The following is an 18220-nucleotide window of genomic DNA, read 5'->3' as shown; positions in this document are numbered from 1 at the left end:
ATGACTACAGGGTTATTATGGTAATTTGTAAAAACACAAAAAATATAAAAATTATGAAGTTAGTGAGAATAACTTTAATGTTTTATCTTCATTTCAATAATAACACGTGCATCGTAAGGATATGAGAATAAGAGGGAAAAAAAGTAAAAGTTGGGCTAAGATATATGGGCGGCCCAAAATAGACGAACCAAACGCGAAACGCGGTTACTTAGTTGCTAATCCAAGCCAGCTCAGCTATCCAAGAATTGAAATCACCGCCATAGATGATGATTCAAGACTGAACAAAACAACCTTCGCCGTCCCAACGCATCAATTCCGATCCAAGCAAAAAAAAATAAATAATAATAAAAAAAAAAAATGAGCGACGACGCGAATTCCAAGGCCCGAGGGCTTGCCGCCGACCACCAGAGCCAGCAGTACTACGGCACCTTCCAAGGCGTCGCTAACTACCCCCCTCCGCAGCCACCGTCCGAGCCGGTAGTCGGTTTCCCTACGCCGGTCCCTCCTCTCGGCGCCTCCGGCCGGCCTCCTCTACCTCCCCAGCGCCACCATCATCACCACCACCACCATCACCACCAGGGATACCAAACCGTCACCGGTAAAGATCTCAATCGATGATCCGTGGCTTGTTTGTTTTCCAATTTCAATTTCGAGCTTAAGATTTTGATTTGGTTTTGTTCAGGTTATGCTGTTGTTGAGGGAAGACCTGTGAGGGAACGAAGGCTTCCGTGCTGTGGTCTTGGAAGCGGCTGGTTATTGTGAGTTGATTCACTTTCACTCTTATTTCTCAGTTTTTAACTTTTTATTGTTTGTTTGTGCCATTCTGTGTTTTAGAGCACTGAAATTTGTGTATAAATAAACCCTAAAGAATGAAGATTGATGGTTTTGGGGATCAAACTAAGCGAAAATGTTTTCTGGTATGAATTGTGTTGTTTGTGCAAATCGTAGTGATCACTTTCGAGCTGAAAGAGTTTAATCGAATGGATAACTCTGTGCTTACAGAGTTACAGGAGCAGAGTTATTTGTTCAAACAAGTTCGTTGCAATTTAAAGAGTTGTGCTAGTTTTTAAATCAGATAGTATGATATCTTCGGACCAAGAAAAAAGAAGGGAACATGATATCTAATATGAAAGACATCGTAGATTATTCATTATGAACTTCGATTGTATATTTGACTTTGAATGCATATTTCAATTAGCATATTCTGGCTGGCTGTAACTGACAGAATACAATTTCACTGTCTCTGAAGGTTTATAATGGGGTTCTTTCTTGGTGGCATCCCCTGGTATATTGGAACTTTTATTTTACTTTGTGTGAGGGTGGACTACAGAGAAAAACCTGGATATGTTGCATGCACATTAGCTGTAAGTTTTCCTTCATTTCATTTTTCGTGCTAAGTAATGTTTTCTAATCAAATATATCCCTGTATCTTTATAACTGTGATTATTTTGTAATGATGGATTTCCAGAAGCAGTTTTCTTTTCTCTTTTCATTTCCTCATAAGTACAGTTCCATGTTCATGAATTGGCAAATAGCTTCGATCTTCACGTTTTTGCCACCAAGGTTACAGAGTGGCTGTATGCGTATCTAGTTTATGTTGATGTTCTATTCAAACTCAGGATAAGCTTAATGATATAAGGGAATTTTGCATATATTATAGAAACTGGCATTTTGGATTAGAGCATAGCGTTGATTGTGAATGTTTGGAAAGTTTGTGTTCCAGTCAAGTTTGTTGTAGCGTGCAATTTGCCTGAACTTCTGATAGTCCTTTAAAATTTGTGTGCTTGCAATATATATTGCAGCTGTATCTGTTCTGCCTGTTTGAAGCTACATACCATTTTAGGGATTTGTTTAATTAGTTCATGGCACCATATTCATATAATAGGACTGTTTAAACCTATCACGCAATGTGCACATCTTGCTACTTATGAGCCTTGTTAGTCGTAAGGGTAATTCTAGGTGCATGTCTGAGGTTTCCTGTTCTCCTCATGTCTGTTTATGAAAGTAGAAAATGCGGTTGGAGGCTTGCAGCCCGTTTTTCTTTAGCTTATCCTGTATTCATCCCTTATCCAGTACTTAATGTTTTCGTTTGTGAAAGTTGAGTGTATTCGTCTTTCTTGGTTTCTCAAAAGTTAGGTTTTTATACACTACATGCCCTAACATGGAACTATATACTTCATTTTCAGTCAATTCTTGCGGTGCTAGCTATCACTCTTGGCCTTACAAAGCGAACTCACAACTGGTGAGGATGATATGGACAACAAGCTTGATTCTCTGTTTGTACCTAGAATAGAAGCAGTTGGATGGCTATTGTTAAATTATACATATTGGATTTTCTGTTGCAAATTCTTGACAGAGTATTGGGTGTTTTGTATCTATAAATATGGTTTTCTGTTTCTCCAAACTTGAAAGCAACATTCACAGTATACTAACTTGGATAGGAAAATTAATACAAAAGGAAGGGAAGGAAGGAATGTGTATATATGCAACAATGCGGTGTTTCGCAAATTACTTGTGAATAATCCGGACCAGATTTGAAATATGTTTCCACCTATTAAAACAGGGATTGATCTGATCATAGTATCATACAAGACTTCTAGTTGTTTAGATGGTGCATTGTTCCTTTGGATCAGTTTATTATTCTGAAGAATTTATGCTGCATATTGCAGGTAAGCTAGCCACTTTATTGTAGTTCACAACTTCCATTCATTTTATCTACAGTCTCATCATTCTTGTTTGATATATTTCTAGTGTTTGCTTTACTTTAGGTACATTTAGTGGCTAATATGTTTTCCAAGCTTTCTTTCCTTTTCTCCATCAGATTTTCGAAGCCTTTTGAGCAACGAAAAAATAGTGTTTTCAGACATTCTCTTTTAAGTATTTCGGTTTGGCAGTCGTATGTCTTTACAGAAAAGAACTTGAGCTTCTGGTGTTACGATAGTTTGTTTTATTGGGTATCCGCGACTACTAATTAAAAGAAGCCGAGTCTTTTCTGTTTTTTTTTTTTGGTTACAAAAAGAAGCCGAGTCTTTGCTCCATTGATAATCACTCCCAAGTCCTACCTACATCTAAGTGTAGAATTTAATTTGGGGGATCAAACGTGCTCTGTTTTGACCTATAAATTAATATCACTTCAGAATCCGCCTCAATGAACTCCACTGGGAATTTTTTGTTTCGCCTTTGGAGTTTGTCATGTGTATGTTTTGCTTTGATTTGTTTTCCAGAGCATGATTTGGTTTCCCTCTTCAGTATTTCCCAACTAATCCACGTTGAGGGAAGCAAGAAATTGATGTTACACAAGTAAAATAACATAAACTACATCAAATTGAATGATGGTAAGAAAATAACATAAACTAACTTCATCAAATGGAATCATGAAATCATAAAGGCATGTTAAAACAAATAACATCTCTAAATGGTCGCCGGACTTAGCTGAACGATGCGGTGGGGATAACAACATTAACCCAAAAAAAATAAAAATAAAAGACCAATTTTTCCAATCTGCCCAATGGACCCGTACTTTCACAAGCCCAGTATCTAAAAAGCCCAAAGTTCACCCCGTTCAATTACATAGGGTTTCCACCTCATATATAAACAAGACCAAAAACCCTAGGTCGCGCTTCTTAAATCAGAGAGCGAAAGCTAGAGAGAGAGAGAGAGGCGTCAGAGATCGTAGCCGTCTTCTCTAAATTGGCAGACATGGTCGCTCTCAAGGTAAGCCTCCACAACTCACTCTCCGATCCCTCTCGTTCTGTAATCGCCGATGAAGCTAAAACCCCTTCTGAGCTGCAACTAACGGCGTCGTTTTTGTGCTGCAGTTTCACCAGTACCAGGTGGTGGGTAGGGCTCTCCCCAAGGATGCCGAGGACACCCCCAAGATCTACCGCATGAAGCTTTGGCACACCAATGAGGTTCGCGCCAAGTCCAAGTTCTGGTAAAGCTCTTGATCTTGGCCTCTTGGCGATTATTGATCCCAAAATGTAATTTATTTTATTGTATTTTAATTTGATGATTTGTGTGGATTAGGTATTTCCTGAAGAAGCTGAAGAAGGTCAAGAAGAGCAATGGCCAAATGCTTGCCATCAATGAGGTTATTTCCTTTTCCATTTTGTTGTTCGAATTCTCATTAGGCTCTGTTTACGCAGTTTTAGGTTTTAGCATCTCCTGTTTTGTTTGTTCACATTTTTTTTTTTTGGTGTGAATCAAATCAAATTATGTTTATTCGCTCTGTTGTTGTAAAATTCAGTTCGGTTCATTAGGTGTGAAATGGAATTTATGGCACTCCATTTCCTTGTTTTTGTTTAGTGCTGTTAGCTCATTTTGCATTTTGCCCATGTTGGTTATATACATGTTTCATTTAAACCATAAAGAATCAGGTTCTCTTTGTATATGAATCTACATTGAACTTAGGTGCTCGTTATTCTTCCCAGAGTTTATGCGGAATTGCACTATTTTGTAATTGTTGGTTGTTTTTTAAAATGACTTGTGATGATCTCTTTTGTATTGCATTGTAGTTGTTGAAATGAGTTCTTTAGGTATAATTTTGAGGATTCTTTCTTTTCCTCCCCTGGTCTTGAGTATTTGATTGGAATTGGGTGCAGATTTTTGAGAAGAAACCTACTGTTGTTGAGAACTATGGTATTTGGTTGAGGTATCAAAGCAGGACAGGGTATCACAACATGTACAAGGAGTACCGTGACACCACTCTGAATGGGGCTGTGGATCAGATGTACACTGAGATGGCTTCTCGCCACAGGGTCAGGTTTCCTTGCATCCAAATCATCAAGACGGCCACTATCCCAGCTAAGCTTTGCAAGAGGGAAAGTACCAAGCAATTCCACAATTCCAAGATCAAGTTTCCATTGATTTCCAGGAAGGTCAGGCCACCAACCAGGAAGTTGAAGACCACATACAAGGCATCAAGGCCCAACTTGTTTGTCTAACTTGGTCATGACTCATTTGATGAACAAGAAAGAGGGATTAGGGTTGGATTTGTTTCTGAATCTTTCTGGTAGAGAATTGAACTCTGAGTTACTTTCTTTTGGTCACTTTATTTTATTAGACTATGTTAGAACTACAGATGGTCAGAGTGCCTCCCTATTTTGTTCCATTTCAAAATTTTCTATTAAATATGCTTGTTTCTTTGCTCGGCTGAATTGTCTGCCCCGACATGTTTGATTTATTTTTTGTTGCTTACTAATTATGTCTTGCTGAGTGATACACTGCTTGGAGGGTGAACTTAATACCAGGCGGTTGCATTTTGGACTGCCAAAGCCAGCAGTCAGTGATGATGAAACGTCATCTTACTTTCTCAGTTGAAACATATTTCAATTGAAGTTAGGAGTTTGTTGTTTTTATACTTAGCGTAATGGGTTTAGTTTAGTTTTTGCTCTCAATGAGAGGAGTCTGTATGGTAGGGGTTGTGATAAGATTTGCATTTCCTTTTCAACTTTTAACAAAATACTGCAATGGTGTCCTTGATGTATGAAACTAGAAAATTGGGATAGGAAACTCTACTATTTTGGCATTGGTCTTCCTCATTGTTGAAATCTTTAGTCTCCAAAGTTGGCATTGATGCTTTTTCTTAATCGTCGCTTGGTCTTATCAGTATAATGCCATCCATGGATTCTGCGGTCTGTTTGTGAAAATTTGCAGTTGTGTATGCTGACGGATAAAAACATTAAGCCAAATGGGACGCATACATGACAATATCAAAAGGATGACACGCTCATAAATTTCTGTAACGCAAGGTTGGATTTGTGACATTTAAGTCAAATGGGACACATACATGACTATATCAAAAGGATGACACGCTCATAAATTTCTGTAAATCCAACCTTGCATTGTGACATCTTAAGCCAAATGGGACACATACATGACTATATCAAAAGGATGACACACTCATAAATTTCTGCAATGCAAGGTTGGATTTGTGACATCTTAAGCCAAATGGGACACATACATGACTATATCAAAAAAATGATACCAGATCGGTAAAAAAAATGGCCTGCCGACCAAAATAGCCATCATTCGTCTTCTTTTTATGAGGATGAAAAAGTCATAGTAATGATCAAATACTGATCACTTGATTGCTATAAGGTTAAGCTTTCAAGCCCCAATTGATTGCAGAATGAATTGTAATGTTTCGTTCCAATCTGAGCATTCTAATTGGCAAGTAGGCAAAAAAGGGTCTCTGATTGCTATCCACATTTTGAAATTGGGTTAAATGATATGTTGCTGTTAGTAACTTGCTGAGCATGGAGTCTAGATTTTCCGAACAAACAATATATTATTCATGTAAATGATTTCCTCATGGATCCAACCCGCGATTTGTGGTCATCGTCTTGATCGAATCCTACATATGTGTATGAGAAGACACTTTCCTCCCTTGATTTCAGATAACATTTCATAAGTGCGACGCTCAATTTCGTATCAATCGATTAAAATTTGCAGTGCTGCCATCAATCCAATGTGAAACAGAGATTGATTTGACAGGTCAAATCCACATTTTTAGATTGCTTAGTCTGAATAAGGCAAATGTCATTAACTCCACGAAAAGATAATGCAAAATTAGAGCAACAAACTAAATAGTAAAGTACGCAGCAGCTACCATGCAGACTAGTTTACAGTGTTTACTACTACCTAAAAATACCCCAACGATGCTCCAAGTTCACGATAAGCATAGACATTGATAGTAGCGCGGTTGACCTGGTTTTCGTTGAGATATCTATTACCCCAGTCGTCAAAAACCGCACTCTTGGGTTTATCAACCTAACCCGTCTTACCAGCATAACAAAGATCTTCAGCCATTTTAGCAGACCCCCAGAAAGCAACATAGGGCTACTCGTCGTCAAACTTTGCAGCCATAGTCCTCAAATTAGCACTGTTCTTGCAACCGAAACCGTACTCTTTCTCCAGCCTCTCCATGCTTCTCGCAATGTCAAATACCACAAATGTGTAATCCGGTAGTTGAAGAAAGTTGCAGAGTGACGTTGGTGCTGAATCTAAGTGAGGAAGCTGAACAATAAGGCAATGATCCCCATCACAGAGTGTCAAAATAGGTATTTTGCTTCTTGTTACACCTTCTGAATCTCGGCTTAAACTCCACTCTATGTCCAGGCCCATAACATAGTTCTTATTTGACAAAAACTTCTCTATGGAATCATCAACGTCTTTGTTTCTCTTTGCGACGGTTGCAGATATCCTCCGGGACCCAATAACTATAATAGACATAATTGAGGAAGAAGATGCCCCTTTCGAAAAAACAGAAAAATTGAGGAAGAAGTATATTTCTTTTCAACCTTTAAGTAAGGTGATGAAAATGTTCTTCTCATTAATATATACAAGTTACGGGCTAGTTACGGAGAGATTTTGAGAAATTATTCCGACGCGAACTGGTTTCAAAATGTAGAAAATTTAAAGGACTCTGGGAATTCTTCTGGGAAATCATAGGCTATTTAATTTGCTAGCAGTTGAACTTGAACATTGGAAAAAGGGTATGCAAACCATAAATGCATAATTTGACTGATTAATTAACCAGGTTTTCGATCTGTAGTAGTCAAGTCTATCTAAAGCCGACTGAAAAAAAAAGAAAAAAAAAGAAGGTCTATCTAAAGCCGTAACACATGCTCCGAAGTTTTGTTGGAGGAATTATTACTAAATTATGGGAGAATCATGCTTAATTAGCTATAACTAGTTAGAAAAAAGTACGTGAACATGCATGCTGCACCATGTCTTAGATTTTGGGGTCAAATTGTTTCGTAGTTGATAGTATGTAGTAATCATCCATTTGTTCGTTTAACGTGGAGTGAAAAAGATGATCAACAATTAATTGGAACAAATCCAAACCCACCAGAGGGTGCCTCCAGTCTCTGAAGATGAGATTGATATTTGTTTTAAAGTCGCTGCTAGTTACTAGTTGTAGATCATCTTGTTATATATTCAGGGTGAAATTGGATTGCCATCTGTGGTCTGTAGTCCTTTGCAGTTGTGTTGTTACTTTTAAGAGTTGTGTTTGTGTGATCATCAAATTAACTAAATTTGAATAGGCTCCAAGCATGATAAATTTCATTTCTTGATCATGCACAGAAAATCTTTTGTTTGTTTGAATACAGTCATTATCACGCTGCAGTGAATTAAATTTAAGCGAAATGCAACGCATACATGTTATCTACGACTCAATTGAAAAGAGGATACCAGATCTGAAAAAGATGATCTGCACTGCCCAGTGCCCATCCAACCAAACCCGTCATCATGATTCTTTTCCTTTTATAATGATAAAAAGGTAATAGTAAAGATTAAATACTTTGCAATGTGTCTGTAATTGGACTTTATGTGATAGGAGTATATTGTTGCATGTTTGTCGTTATGACCTCTTAGGATTCTTGATCGAGTCCATGGATGTATATGAGAAGACACTGGATTTCAGATAATAGTATTCATCATGTGATATCAAGATAACTACATTAGTTTCTGACCAGAACTTTTGGGTGGGTCGAAGAAGCTCACACTTTGAATTTGGTTTGCTCAACAAGCTGTCCTTAAGGCAACTCGTCAAACATGATTACTTTTTCACATTTTTTCACTCATCGAACACTATAAAATTGTGTCTACTTAAAAAAAAATTAAAAAAAATAACACTTTAAAATTGTGAAACATTCTAACAAACATTTTGCTACGCGCTTTCAAAAATCGCCTTTAATCATGTCTAGATTAATTTTTTTTTTTGATAGGTCTCTGGATTAAATTACGAGGGAAGATTCGAATACAGTAAGCTGTTTGATTTCCTCACCCCCAAAAGCTGCATTGTGCTTGTCTGCTTATACACATTGACAACCACATGTCCTTATACTGCTCATCATATTTTGAACTTATTACTCAAAAAAACCCGTGAAGTAAAGATCAAATTGTAACAACACCTAGATAGAGGCCCAGAATAATCTTGAATCTGGGTGCAGCTACAAGATTGAAGGCCTTTATCCTTTGTTAGTTTCATCATTTCTTTCTGAGACTAATTTTAAGTAAAACCATGATTAGCCAACTCATCATTCTTCACCGTTTCTGGCGCAGGCAGTTATAGAACAGAACACGGCACAGTTAACCCAACATTACAAACAAAAGTAAGAAGGCAACAGAACTAAAACAGATAAACCCCATTATTTATGATCGAGTTAGCTAGATTGTCATATATAAATCATTAATAACATATGCTTAGCTGTTTTCTTTTTTATGTAGAACTCAGAAGCAGAATTTTTTTCATTACTTGGAGAGAGTTTTTCCCTTCTGCGAAATCCGTCCACTCCATTAAAACTTTGTTCCCAAAAAATCCTTACCCTTTTGTGTCAACCCCACTTTCACTATGATTTGATAAAAGAAAATTGAAACGAAAACTAGCTACCTAACATTCATTCATTCCCTCCAAGACTACCTTTATAATTCTGCCTTCTCCTTTTATATAATCTATATCTTCTCTCTCACACCAACTACCGTCCCTAAAGCCACAAATCTAAAGCTATTACAGAATATACGGTAATTAACAATTAATCACTTGTTTTAATTGGTATTCATTCACTAATCTTACCACATTGTCTCTCCTATAAAGCAAATGCAGTCTTGAAAGTTATACATGCATGTAACCTTTTTCTCTTTTCATATTAGCTCCACAACCATCCAAGTTAGAACCATATCTTAAAAAGTGCTTTGTTAAAGATCATAATGAAAAGCTGAAAGTGTAGGGAGAATAGCAACTCAGGTCCTTGATCTTATTTCTTGGCTTTGCTTCACTCTGATATTGATCAAGAATGCAAATCACTTATCTCAAACAAGCATTTTTAACTATTTCTGCATATTATCTTCTTCTTCTTCTTCTGCCATTAGTTGTTTGCTCCTCTTATGAAGATCATCAAATCAACCCCAGCAGCAGTCACAAAAGCATTAAAGACAACTTTCACAAGGTACCTCTTTTTTCTGTATAAACTTTTCTTTTTCCCTGGTAAATGCTTGACTTCTTCTCCTTGATGGGTTGTTTTGTATTTTGTAGTTGAGTCCTCAGATGACATTTAATGTTACAGTTCATGGAATCCTCTTATGGTTTTCAATGGGGTTCTTAATGCCTGCTGGAATACTTGTTATCAGAATGTCTGTTAGAGAAGAACAAGGGACAACAAGGGCCAAAGTTCTCTTCTATTTCCATGTAATTTTCCAGGCAAGATTTCTGCAACTCATCTAAGAACACTTATTAATGAGAACGATTATCCATTAATTAACAATGGATCAATGCTAATTTTGAGTTGAAAGATATGCTTTCAAGTTTAATCTTTGTTTTCAATCATGATCACTGGTTAATCACCCACTTCAGCTTTAATGATGTCGTCCACAATTCTTTTCTTTGTTTACAGAATGATCTGACCCATCTGATTATTTAAAAGCTCTAACATAACTTTACCATATCATGCATTATTTCTTGAACATCAAGATCAGAAGCAAATTTTGTTTTTCTTGTTATTTATAGTATCCTCTAACTTAGAAAAATCCTTTACTAATCATATTTTACATATCAATACTTCTCTTAGGTTAAGTTTACAAATCCAGCACTAGCTTTCTATCATTTCGTTTTATGTAAAACTATAAAGCAGATTATGATCACTATATATCTGGCACACGATGCCTTCATAATTTCTATGCATGTTGTCACTACATAATTTAGCCATGTTGGTCCGTCACTTATTATATGTCATGCTTCTGATAATTTTTTCAGTCTATAACAGATACTGTCGGCGCTTCTTGCCACAGCTGGAGCTGTGATGTCCATCAAAAACTTTGAGAACTCATTCAATAACAACCACCAAAGATTAGGCCTAGCACTTTATGTTGTCATCTGGGTTCAAGCCTTGATTGGTTTGTTCAGGCCTCACAGGTGATAATTATTCATTCAAATGGGTTCTCTGCTTGTTTTACTTGCTTTAATATTAGCAGTGTATTATAAATTAATGGTTTACAATCACCCGCTTTTTGCTCGGTACTCTCTTGAATTTATAATACGTGACTAAGAGTAGAATTCACATCCAACAATTTATGTCTTCATCTTCAGGGGAAAGAAGGAAAGAAGTGTGTGGTACCTAGTGCATTGGATGCTTGGAACAGTGATATCATTAGCGGGGATTATTAACATATACACGGGCTTAAATGCATACCACAAGAGAACAAAGAGAAGCTCAGCGCTTTGGACTATCCTTTTCACAGCAGAGTTGTCTGTCATTGCTGTTTACTATCTATTCCAAGATAAAAGAGATTACATACAAAAGCAAGGAGCGGTTTCAGGCAATGATCTTAGTGAAGCAGTCAGGCAGTTGGATCAAGAACTTGCTCAAAGGCAGAACCAAAAGGAGTTGTTGCCTCCGCAACCATGTGGCAAACAAAATGCACTCAAGAACTTGTTTGACTAGAATGGGATTCTTTTTTGACTTTTTTAGAGTCTGTCTGCCCATCTTTCTCTCTTTTCTTTTCTTTTGATTTTTGACTTCTGAGTGCTCATTTGCTTTGTTTTTTTGTGCATGCTCTCTATTATGCAACTGTAGCTGGTTTTTGACGTACAGTGATGGAGCGCATGCATAAAAAATGGAATATGGACTTGCCTTTAGTTTGGATAGTTAGTTACGCTTGTATGGGAAATGGGCCTCAGTGTACTTATGGAATTGGATTAGTAACGTACTTACATATAGGATTATAGGTGATTCATATAGTAGTGTTGTGTGAGAATATCATATGCTTTGTACACAGATTTACAGTACTCTATTATACTAATATGAACAGTTTGTACACCGTTTTGGGCAATATATCAGTTCTCTTATTTTACCAAGCATACTTGTAAGTAGCAACTAGAGTTGGCTGGTTAAATTCGGTACCAAGTATCTCTTTAATCAATTGGGCTGTGTCAATTTCCTTGCCAACCTCTTTTTAATTAGGGTAGTGATCAAGTTAAAATACAAATTATATATGACGTGCAAATTAACAAACCGTCAAATCTTTAAAAGTGTAGAAAAAGATACATGATCTAATTTTTAACTAACTTTTCTATCGATAAAGTAATTTTTATGTAAAATTACTCATCATTCTAGTTGCATAGTACACAATCCCAACTTTTATACGCATCAATCATCCCTCAGACTAGCCATTCCAATGATGCAGTATCACACTATGAAAAGTGATCGTAGTTCTGTGAGGTGGCACACCACTAATGACCTAATTAATCAAAGGTTCTAGCAACACATTGCTCTAATCCCCAAAGTCTAACCTAACCCTTTATAAACTAACCAAGGGCGTTTTGGTAAATTAAACAACTGCATACTCTAATAATGTAGCAGCTTTATCTAAACTACCAGATGCACCTCCTCTTCGCTTGACCCAAGTTCAACTTCAGCAGAGTGTAGTCAAATGGCAGATCACCATCATCATGACCATGATCATCATCACCATCATGATCATGATCATGATCACAGCCATGGGGATTCAGCAGCAACAAAGTCATGGACAGGAGCAGATGGGAAGGTGTACCATAGCCATGATGGGCTGGCACCACACTCACATGAACCCATCTACTCTCCTGGTTACTTCAGCAGAAGAGCTCCACCACTCCTCTCCAGGGATTTCAAGGAAAGGGCTTTCACTATTGGCATTGGAGGACCGGTTGGTACTGGGTAAGTGGGCTTATTGTATTTCTGCCTTTAATCTATTTGTGATCTAATTTTTGCATTACTGGTATGACAATTATCCATTGAATTGTATCATTAGCTCAAGTGGAATAAGAAATATGGATGATTTTGCCACTTTAGGGTTATTCAAGCATGGATATTCTATCACTTTTAGGTTTTTACTATTTAACTGTGGAATTTCAGTTTAGTGGGTAGCTCAGATTTGGGCTTTGTTATGGAGGAGTGTGTGGGTTGAGCTTTTGTACCCAGGTTATCCTGTATATTGAGTCGCTTGGATAGTGTGGCAATCACAAGTTGTTAAAAAGCTGTTCTTAGTTTATTAGCATAAGCTTTTAATATCTTGGTTTGGGTCATTTTAAGTGAATTAGTCTAAAACTTGAAAATTTTGATGATAAGTAGATAGCACCAATCAAACTATAATGATAGTTGATGGAATCCTGCTTCATGTTATACAGGAAAACTGCTTTGATGTTGGCTCTGTGTAAACTTTTGCGCGACAAGTACAGTCTTGCTGCAGTAAGTCACTATGGTGTTTGAAGAATTCCAAAGATTCAAGTTTATATGTTTACATGTTCTAAATACTTCAAAATCCGTCACTTTTTGTAAAATCATATTGTGACCTTTTGCGTAGAATTTGTTAATATCTGCACTGCCTAGCAGTGTTTCTAGTTGATTGAGATTGAGGCAGCCACAGAGAAATACCCAAGTCATAGCTTGATGTGGCGATGTGGGATATAAAGATTGCACTGATGAAGAAGAACAAGTGTGATTATTGCAGGTGACAAATGATATATTCACCAAAGAGGATGGTGAGTTCTTGGTGAAGCATGGAGCACTTCCTGAAGAGAGAATACGTGCTGTGGAAACTGGGGGATGCCCTCATGCTGCAATTCGCGAAGACATCAGCATTAATCTAGGCCCTCTTGAGGAGCTTTCTAACTTGTACAAGGCAGACATACTTCTTTGTGAATCAGGCGGAGGTACTTCCAGAGGCAATTAGATGAGGAACCCTAGATATGAACTGACTTGAATACTTAGGTTGAATTGTTGCAAATGACTAATGGTGATGCATGATGATAGTAGTACTAGAATTTCATTATTGAACTTGAAACTGAAAGGCTTTATGTAGTTTATCTTTAAAGAGATTAATATGTGAGAAAACCTTCACACAACAACTTGGGATGGAACTACTTACTGTGAAGTTGCAAAAATTGGGATATTTTGTATGTGAATGACCAACCAATTGTTGGATCAAGCTTTTTCATAGTCATATTTTATTGTTTGATTGAAACAATTCCCAATTTGATTTGTTTGGGTGCAGATAATTTAGCTGCGAACTTCAGCAGGGAGCTGGCTGACTATATTATTTACATCATAGATGTATCTGGTGGTGATAAAATTCCACGAAAAGGTGGCCCTGGAATCACTCAAGCTGACCTTCTGGTATGTGGTTTTCTGATATTCACTGCTGCTGCCTTTGTTGTGGATGCTATATCCTATACTGTTAGTTGTTTGATTGTGACTTGATAACCTTTGATGAGGAATTCATATGTGTGACTCGGCAACATTTGATTGTAGGTGATAAACAAGACTGACCTTGCACAAGCAGTTGGAGCTGACTTGGCAGTGATGGAGCGTGACGCACTTCGAATGCGAGATGGAGGGCCATTTGTCTTTGCTCAGGTTGGTTGATTGAATGGTTAAATTAGTTAGCTAGCATTTTTGCATTGTAGAAGTATATTGAAAGGTCTATACTATTATGATTATAATATGTGTTAGTTATATCTAGCTGTATTTTCCCATGATATCACTTATTCTTGGCAGAAAAGAGACACTACAACCCTGTCTCCATTCGCAAATCTGTCATGTTACCGTGACAAATTTCAAATTTTTATCTGTATAGGTCTTATTTGATGTCTATGGCTTTCGGAATTGCTTCAAATGTTAAATTTCAGTTTCCATGATTCATATCCTTGTGAACCTATATGTCTTTGCTCAGGTGAAGCACGGGCAAGGAGTTGAGGAAATCGTGAACCACATAATACAGGCTTGGGAACTAGCAACAGGAAATAAGCGCCACTGAGCCACCGACGCTTTTTCACTGAATTTGGTTTCTGCATCTTTTTTCCAAATCTCTGTCTACCTCTTAGAATAAATGTGTAAATGTTTAACACTACTCCGCCCCTGCGGGAGTGGAGCGGCGAATGACGGGGAACGCATTGTTGCTATGCTATTACTGTTTAGTGTCACAATTTTTATATCTAATTGAGTTGTCATTCATTTTTTTCTCTATGCTTATAAAGATGAATCATCAAATCCAAAAAATTGTTTTGAACTTGTTCTGAGATGAAGAAGATAAAGCGAAAGAAGTCTTTGGTTTCTGAAAAGGGTCTATCCCCTCCACGCACAAAAATATTGAGGATTTGAAAATTCATAAATATATCAACAAAATTTTTACGATGACGCAAATTGTAATGAAATTTTAGGTAAACTCAATTGAGATTGGCAAAAATGAAATTGAAAGCTATAAATTTTTAGGGATCGGAATTTATAATTGAGTTCACCCATCATCTTTCCTTTTTAATAATTTAAAATTTATCTTTTTGTATGGATTTCAAATATAGAAGGAAGTGAGGAGTGCGCATTTCATAACAGCTCTCGGTTGACAATAATCTTTTATAAAAGAAAAATGCATTATTTTTACTGATGTGTCATCAACAGAAATCTCCCATAAAATTAAAATAAAGTGGCAAGACAAAGACTATATATGAATGCATTTCTTTAATCGATCATTATGAATATATATTAAAGAATTTGAAGCTACCTCTTAGGGTTAGCTTTCTAGGTTTGCTCAAAAGATAAAAAAACCATTTCTAGGCCATCCGGAAGGTTCGTAGCAAAAACATTCCTTTTGAACCCACCCGGTAGAGGTGCATTCAGCTTCGGGGTACCCTTTCTTTTTGCACTCTGCTTTACAATATTTATTTGCTTCACCACTTAATAACCAATATTGGCACTTTGGCCCTATTTCCTTGCACATATAAGCTTGACCATTAAATCTTTGGTATGTCTTACCATCTTCATTTACAGGTGGAAAAATAATTCCCCAAGGCTCTGATGTTGAGAAGATTGGGAAGAGTGTTAGAAACATGAAACAAAATACCTTTGAATCCATGGCTAGCTACTACACTAATGCATATATTTTTGTGATATGTATTATCAACAACAATCCATTATTTATACCTATTTTGCAATTGTGAGTGTGAACGTACAAACGTAATTTAACATTCGCAAGTTGACGATAACTCCTTTAGTGATATAAATATTATCCTACCTAATTGAATACCAAAACCAAAACTTCAATGCAAGTTACTGAAAATGACTGATTTGACAAAACCGTTAGACTGTGAACTTGTAGAGGATCTTACATCACCTGATGAGGAAATAATGTTTCACATTGCTATTTGTACCAAATAAACATCTTAATATACGGAGCAATAAATAATTGCTTCTTATTTTCAATAATAACTCATATTTTAATAATTTCATAAAAAAGAAGAAAAAAAAATCCAGCAAGTACTAGAGACCTTTGAGTTCGTGCGCCTACGGAGGGGAGTCCGGGGATTAGTATGCATTTACTGATATATCTTCCAAAATTCTTGTCTAAATACTGATTGAATGAGTGTGTTACTAACTTGTTTACATACCACCTCACCCCCAATCAAAAACCAAAAAAATTCACCAACTACTCTTATATAACACTTACAATCCATTTAAATCCATATATAAGTCCAAAAACCATAACTTGTTTTGATTGTAATCTGGAAGACAAATTTTGTTAATTGCGGTCTAGTGACTAAGCATCCACATCAGCTTACTTTCCTATATTAGCATGATGGGTCAACTTCTAATTTTTCACATACCAAATTTACCCATAACAATATTACTCAAAACAATCAGTAATTTATGCATCAATAAATTGAGAGTTAATGTTATTTTTCAATCAATTTGGTATTCATAAAAACCATATCAGTTATAATATGTCATCAGCACAACAAAACCCTTAATTGATGCATCGTCATTAAAAAAATTATAACTTATATAAAATGATCATACCTTACCATCATTTTTTTACACCCTATATCTTGTCTCTTTTCTTCTCCTTTATTCTGATCACTTTCTTCTTATTTCTACACCTGTATTATAGAATTGTCAAGTTGTTCAACTTCATTATCCAATCAAATAGATATTCTAGATGGGTATTCATACGAAGGTTTTGATCCATCTAAAGAGGTAAGAGTTTTTCTTTTGGAACCTCCAAATTTACTCACTTGACCTCTATGCTTTTTACACCTCTTATCAATTTTTCAAATACTAAATTTACTCACTAAACCTCACTAAACTTCCTCAAATAACCTCACTCATATAATTTGCAAACAAATTATTATCTTTAAAATAAAAAATTTAGTCATTTAAATGATTTAATCACTCTATAAATCTTAACTAAATATACATTTCTTAATCAAACTTGAGTTTCAAAAATTAATGTCTATTCAATAAAAAAATGCCTCGAACTATTTTGTATTTTTTTTTCTATTTTAGCTGTGCAAAAAAAAAGAAAAAGAAATCATTTGTTTTTATTCTCAAAAAAAAAAAATTGTTTTTTAATGTTTTTTTTTGCTGTATTTTTTGTACCACATTTTTTTTGTCTGAATATTTTTTTTTATACCACATGATTAATTATTTGGGGAAATGATCATTTACCCAATTTTGGCGACATTTAAACCCACTTAACCAAACACTCTAAGAGATTGCCCACTTAATCAACAGTTTTCATTTTTAAACCCCAATTACCCAACCTTTTCAACACGTGCCTGTTTTATTCAATTTTCTTGACGCTTTTGCCCCTCTATAACTGAAACGCTTTCAAATCGTAACAGAAACGTGATTTAGGGAGCAAAGCTCTCCGATTTTAGAGAGAGAGGATCGGCTGGATTTGTAGAGAGAGAAGCTCCCTGTTTTTTTAGAGTGGAGCTCTATCATTTTAGAGAGAGAGAGGAGCTGTGGGATTTCTATAGACAGGAGAGAGAAGCTCCCTAGTTCCGGTTTGTGAAGCTTTCCGGCGATTTCGGTGTGTGAAGCTCTTGCGATTTGTATTTAGAGTTGGTGGTAGAAGATTTACGATTCATAGAGAGAGAAAATCTGCTGCGATTGTCACATGGATCGAGATCGAGATGCTCTTTGTGTTCCTCCACTGCGGTTTGCTTTTGTTTCTTTGGCTCTATCTAATCTGTTTGGCTTTTAGCTTGATTTAATCTGTTTGATTTTAGGAATTTTTTTGTACGAATTGTTGCTTACTGATGCTTTATTTGAATGCATTGCTATTTATTACATCTTCCAAATTGTTTTTTCTGTTTTGACTATATTATTGGGGACCAGTAGTGTGTGTATTGTTGGGCAGTAATGTTTTTATGTGTTATTAAGTCGCTGTAATTGTTGTCTAGTTATCC

General features: G+C 36.3%; 4 protein-coding genes and 1 pseudogene across 6 annotated transcripts; 4 read left to right on the top strand and 1 right to left on the bottom strand.

The window, feature by feature from the left end:
* Positions 1-248: 248 nt before the first annotated feature.
* On the top strand, positions 249-2560 carry LOC112165632 (60S ribosomal protein L18a-like protein). The gene is made up of 4 exons (XM_024302216.2): positions 249-598; positions 683-758; positions 1250-1364; positions 2187-2560. Exons 1-4 carry the CDS (start codon positions 358-360, stop codon positions 2244-2246), a joined length of 492 nt encoding a protein of 163 aa, XP_024157984.1. The 5' UTR covers positions 249-357; the 3' UTR covers positions 2247-2560.
* A 995-nt stretch (positions 2561-3555) lies between these two features.
* Positions 3556-5156, top strand: LOC112165630 (60S ribosomal protein L18a). Its single transcript, XM_024302215.2, has 4 exons — positions 3556-3714; positions 3819-3934; positions 4027-4090; positions 4602-5156. Exons 1-4 carry the CDS (start codon positions 3700-3702, stop codon positions 4941-4943), a joined length of 537 nt encoding a protein of 178 aa, XP_024157983.1. The 5' UTR covers positions 3556-3699; the 3' UTR covers positions 4944-5156.
* A 1486-nt stretch (positions 5157-6642) lies between these two features.
* Positions 6643-7233, bottom strand: LOC112203082 (annotated as a pseudogene).
* Positions 7234-9539: 2306 nt separating this feature from the next.
* On the top strand, positions 9540-11834 carry LOC112166726 (cytochrome b561 domain-containing protein At4g18260). 3 transcript variants are annotated; one of them, XM_024303618.2, is made up of 5 exons: positions 9540-9953; positions 10040-10204; positions 10767-10915; positions 11090-11472; positions 11577-11834. In XM_024303618.2, the coding sequence occupies exons 1-4, from the start codon at positions 9801-9803 to the stop codon at positions 11442-11444; spliced, it is 822 nt and encodes a 273-aa protein (XP_024159386.1). In that variant the 5' UTR covers positions 9540-9800; the 3' UTR covers positions 11445-11472; positions 11577-11834. The 3 variants fall into 3 exon arrangements, with proteins under 3 accessions (XP_024159386.1, XP_040363004.1, XP_040363005.1); XM_040507071.1 differs by having other exon boundaries at positions 9543-9751; positions 9877-9953; positions 11090-11834; XM_040507070.1 differs by having other exon boundaries at positions 9542-9953; positions 11090-11834.
* A 536-nt stretch (positions 11835-12370) lies between these two features.
* LOC112166438 (urease accessory protein G) lies at positions 12371-14996 on the top strand. Its single transcript, XM_024303285.2, has 6 exons — positions 12371-12695; positions 13166-13226; positions 13489-13690; positions 14032-14153; positions 14289-14393; positions 14710-14996. The coding sequence occupies exons 1-6, from the start codon at positions 12433-12435 to the stop codon at positions 14791-14793; spliced, it is 837 nt and encodes a 278-aa protein (XP_024159053.1). The 5' UTR covers positions 12371-12432; the 3' UTR covers positions 14794-14996.
* The last annotated feature ends 3224 nt before the right edge of the window (positions 14997-18220 follow it).

The sequence above is a fragment of the Rosa chinensis genome, chromosome 5 (genome assembly GCF_002994745.2).
Source record: "Rosa chinensis cultivar Old Blush chromosome 5, RchiOBHm-V2, whole genome shotgun sequence".
In the NCBI taxonomy this organism is placed as follows: Eukaryota; Viridiplantae; Streptophyta; class Magnoliopsida; order Rosales; family Rosaceae; genus Rosa; species Rosa chinensis.
The sequence above is the reverse complement of the archived record's forward strand: the minus strand, read 5'-3'. Positions and strand labels throughout refer to the sequence as shown.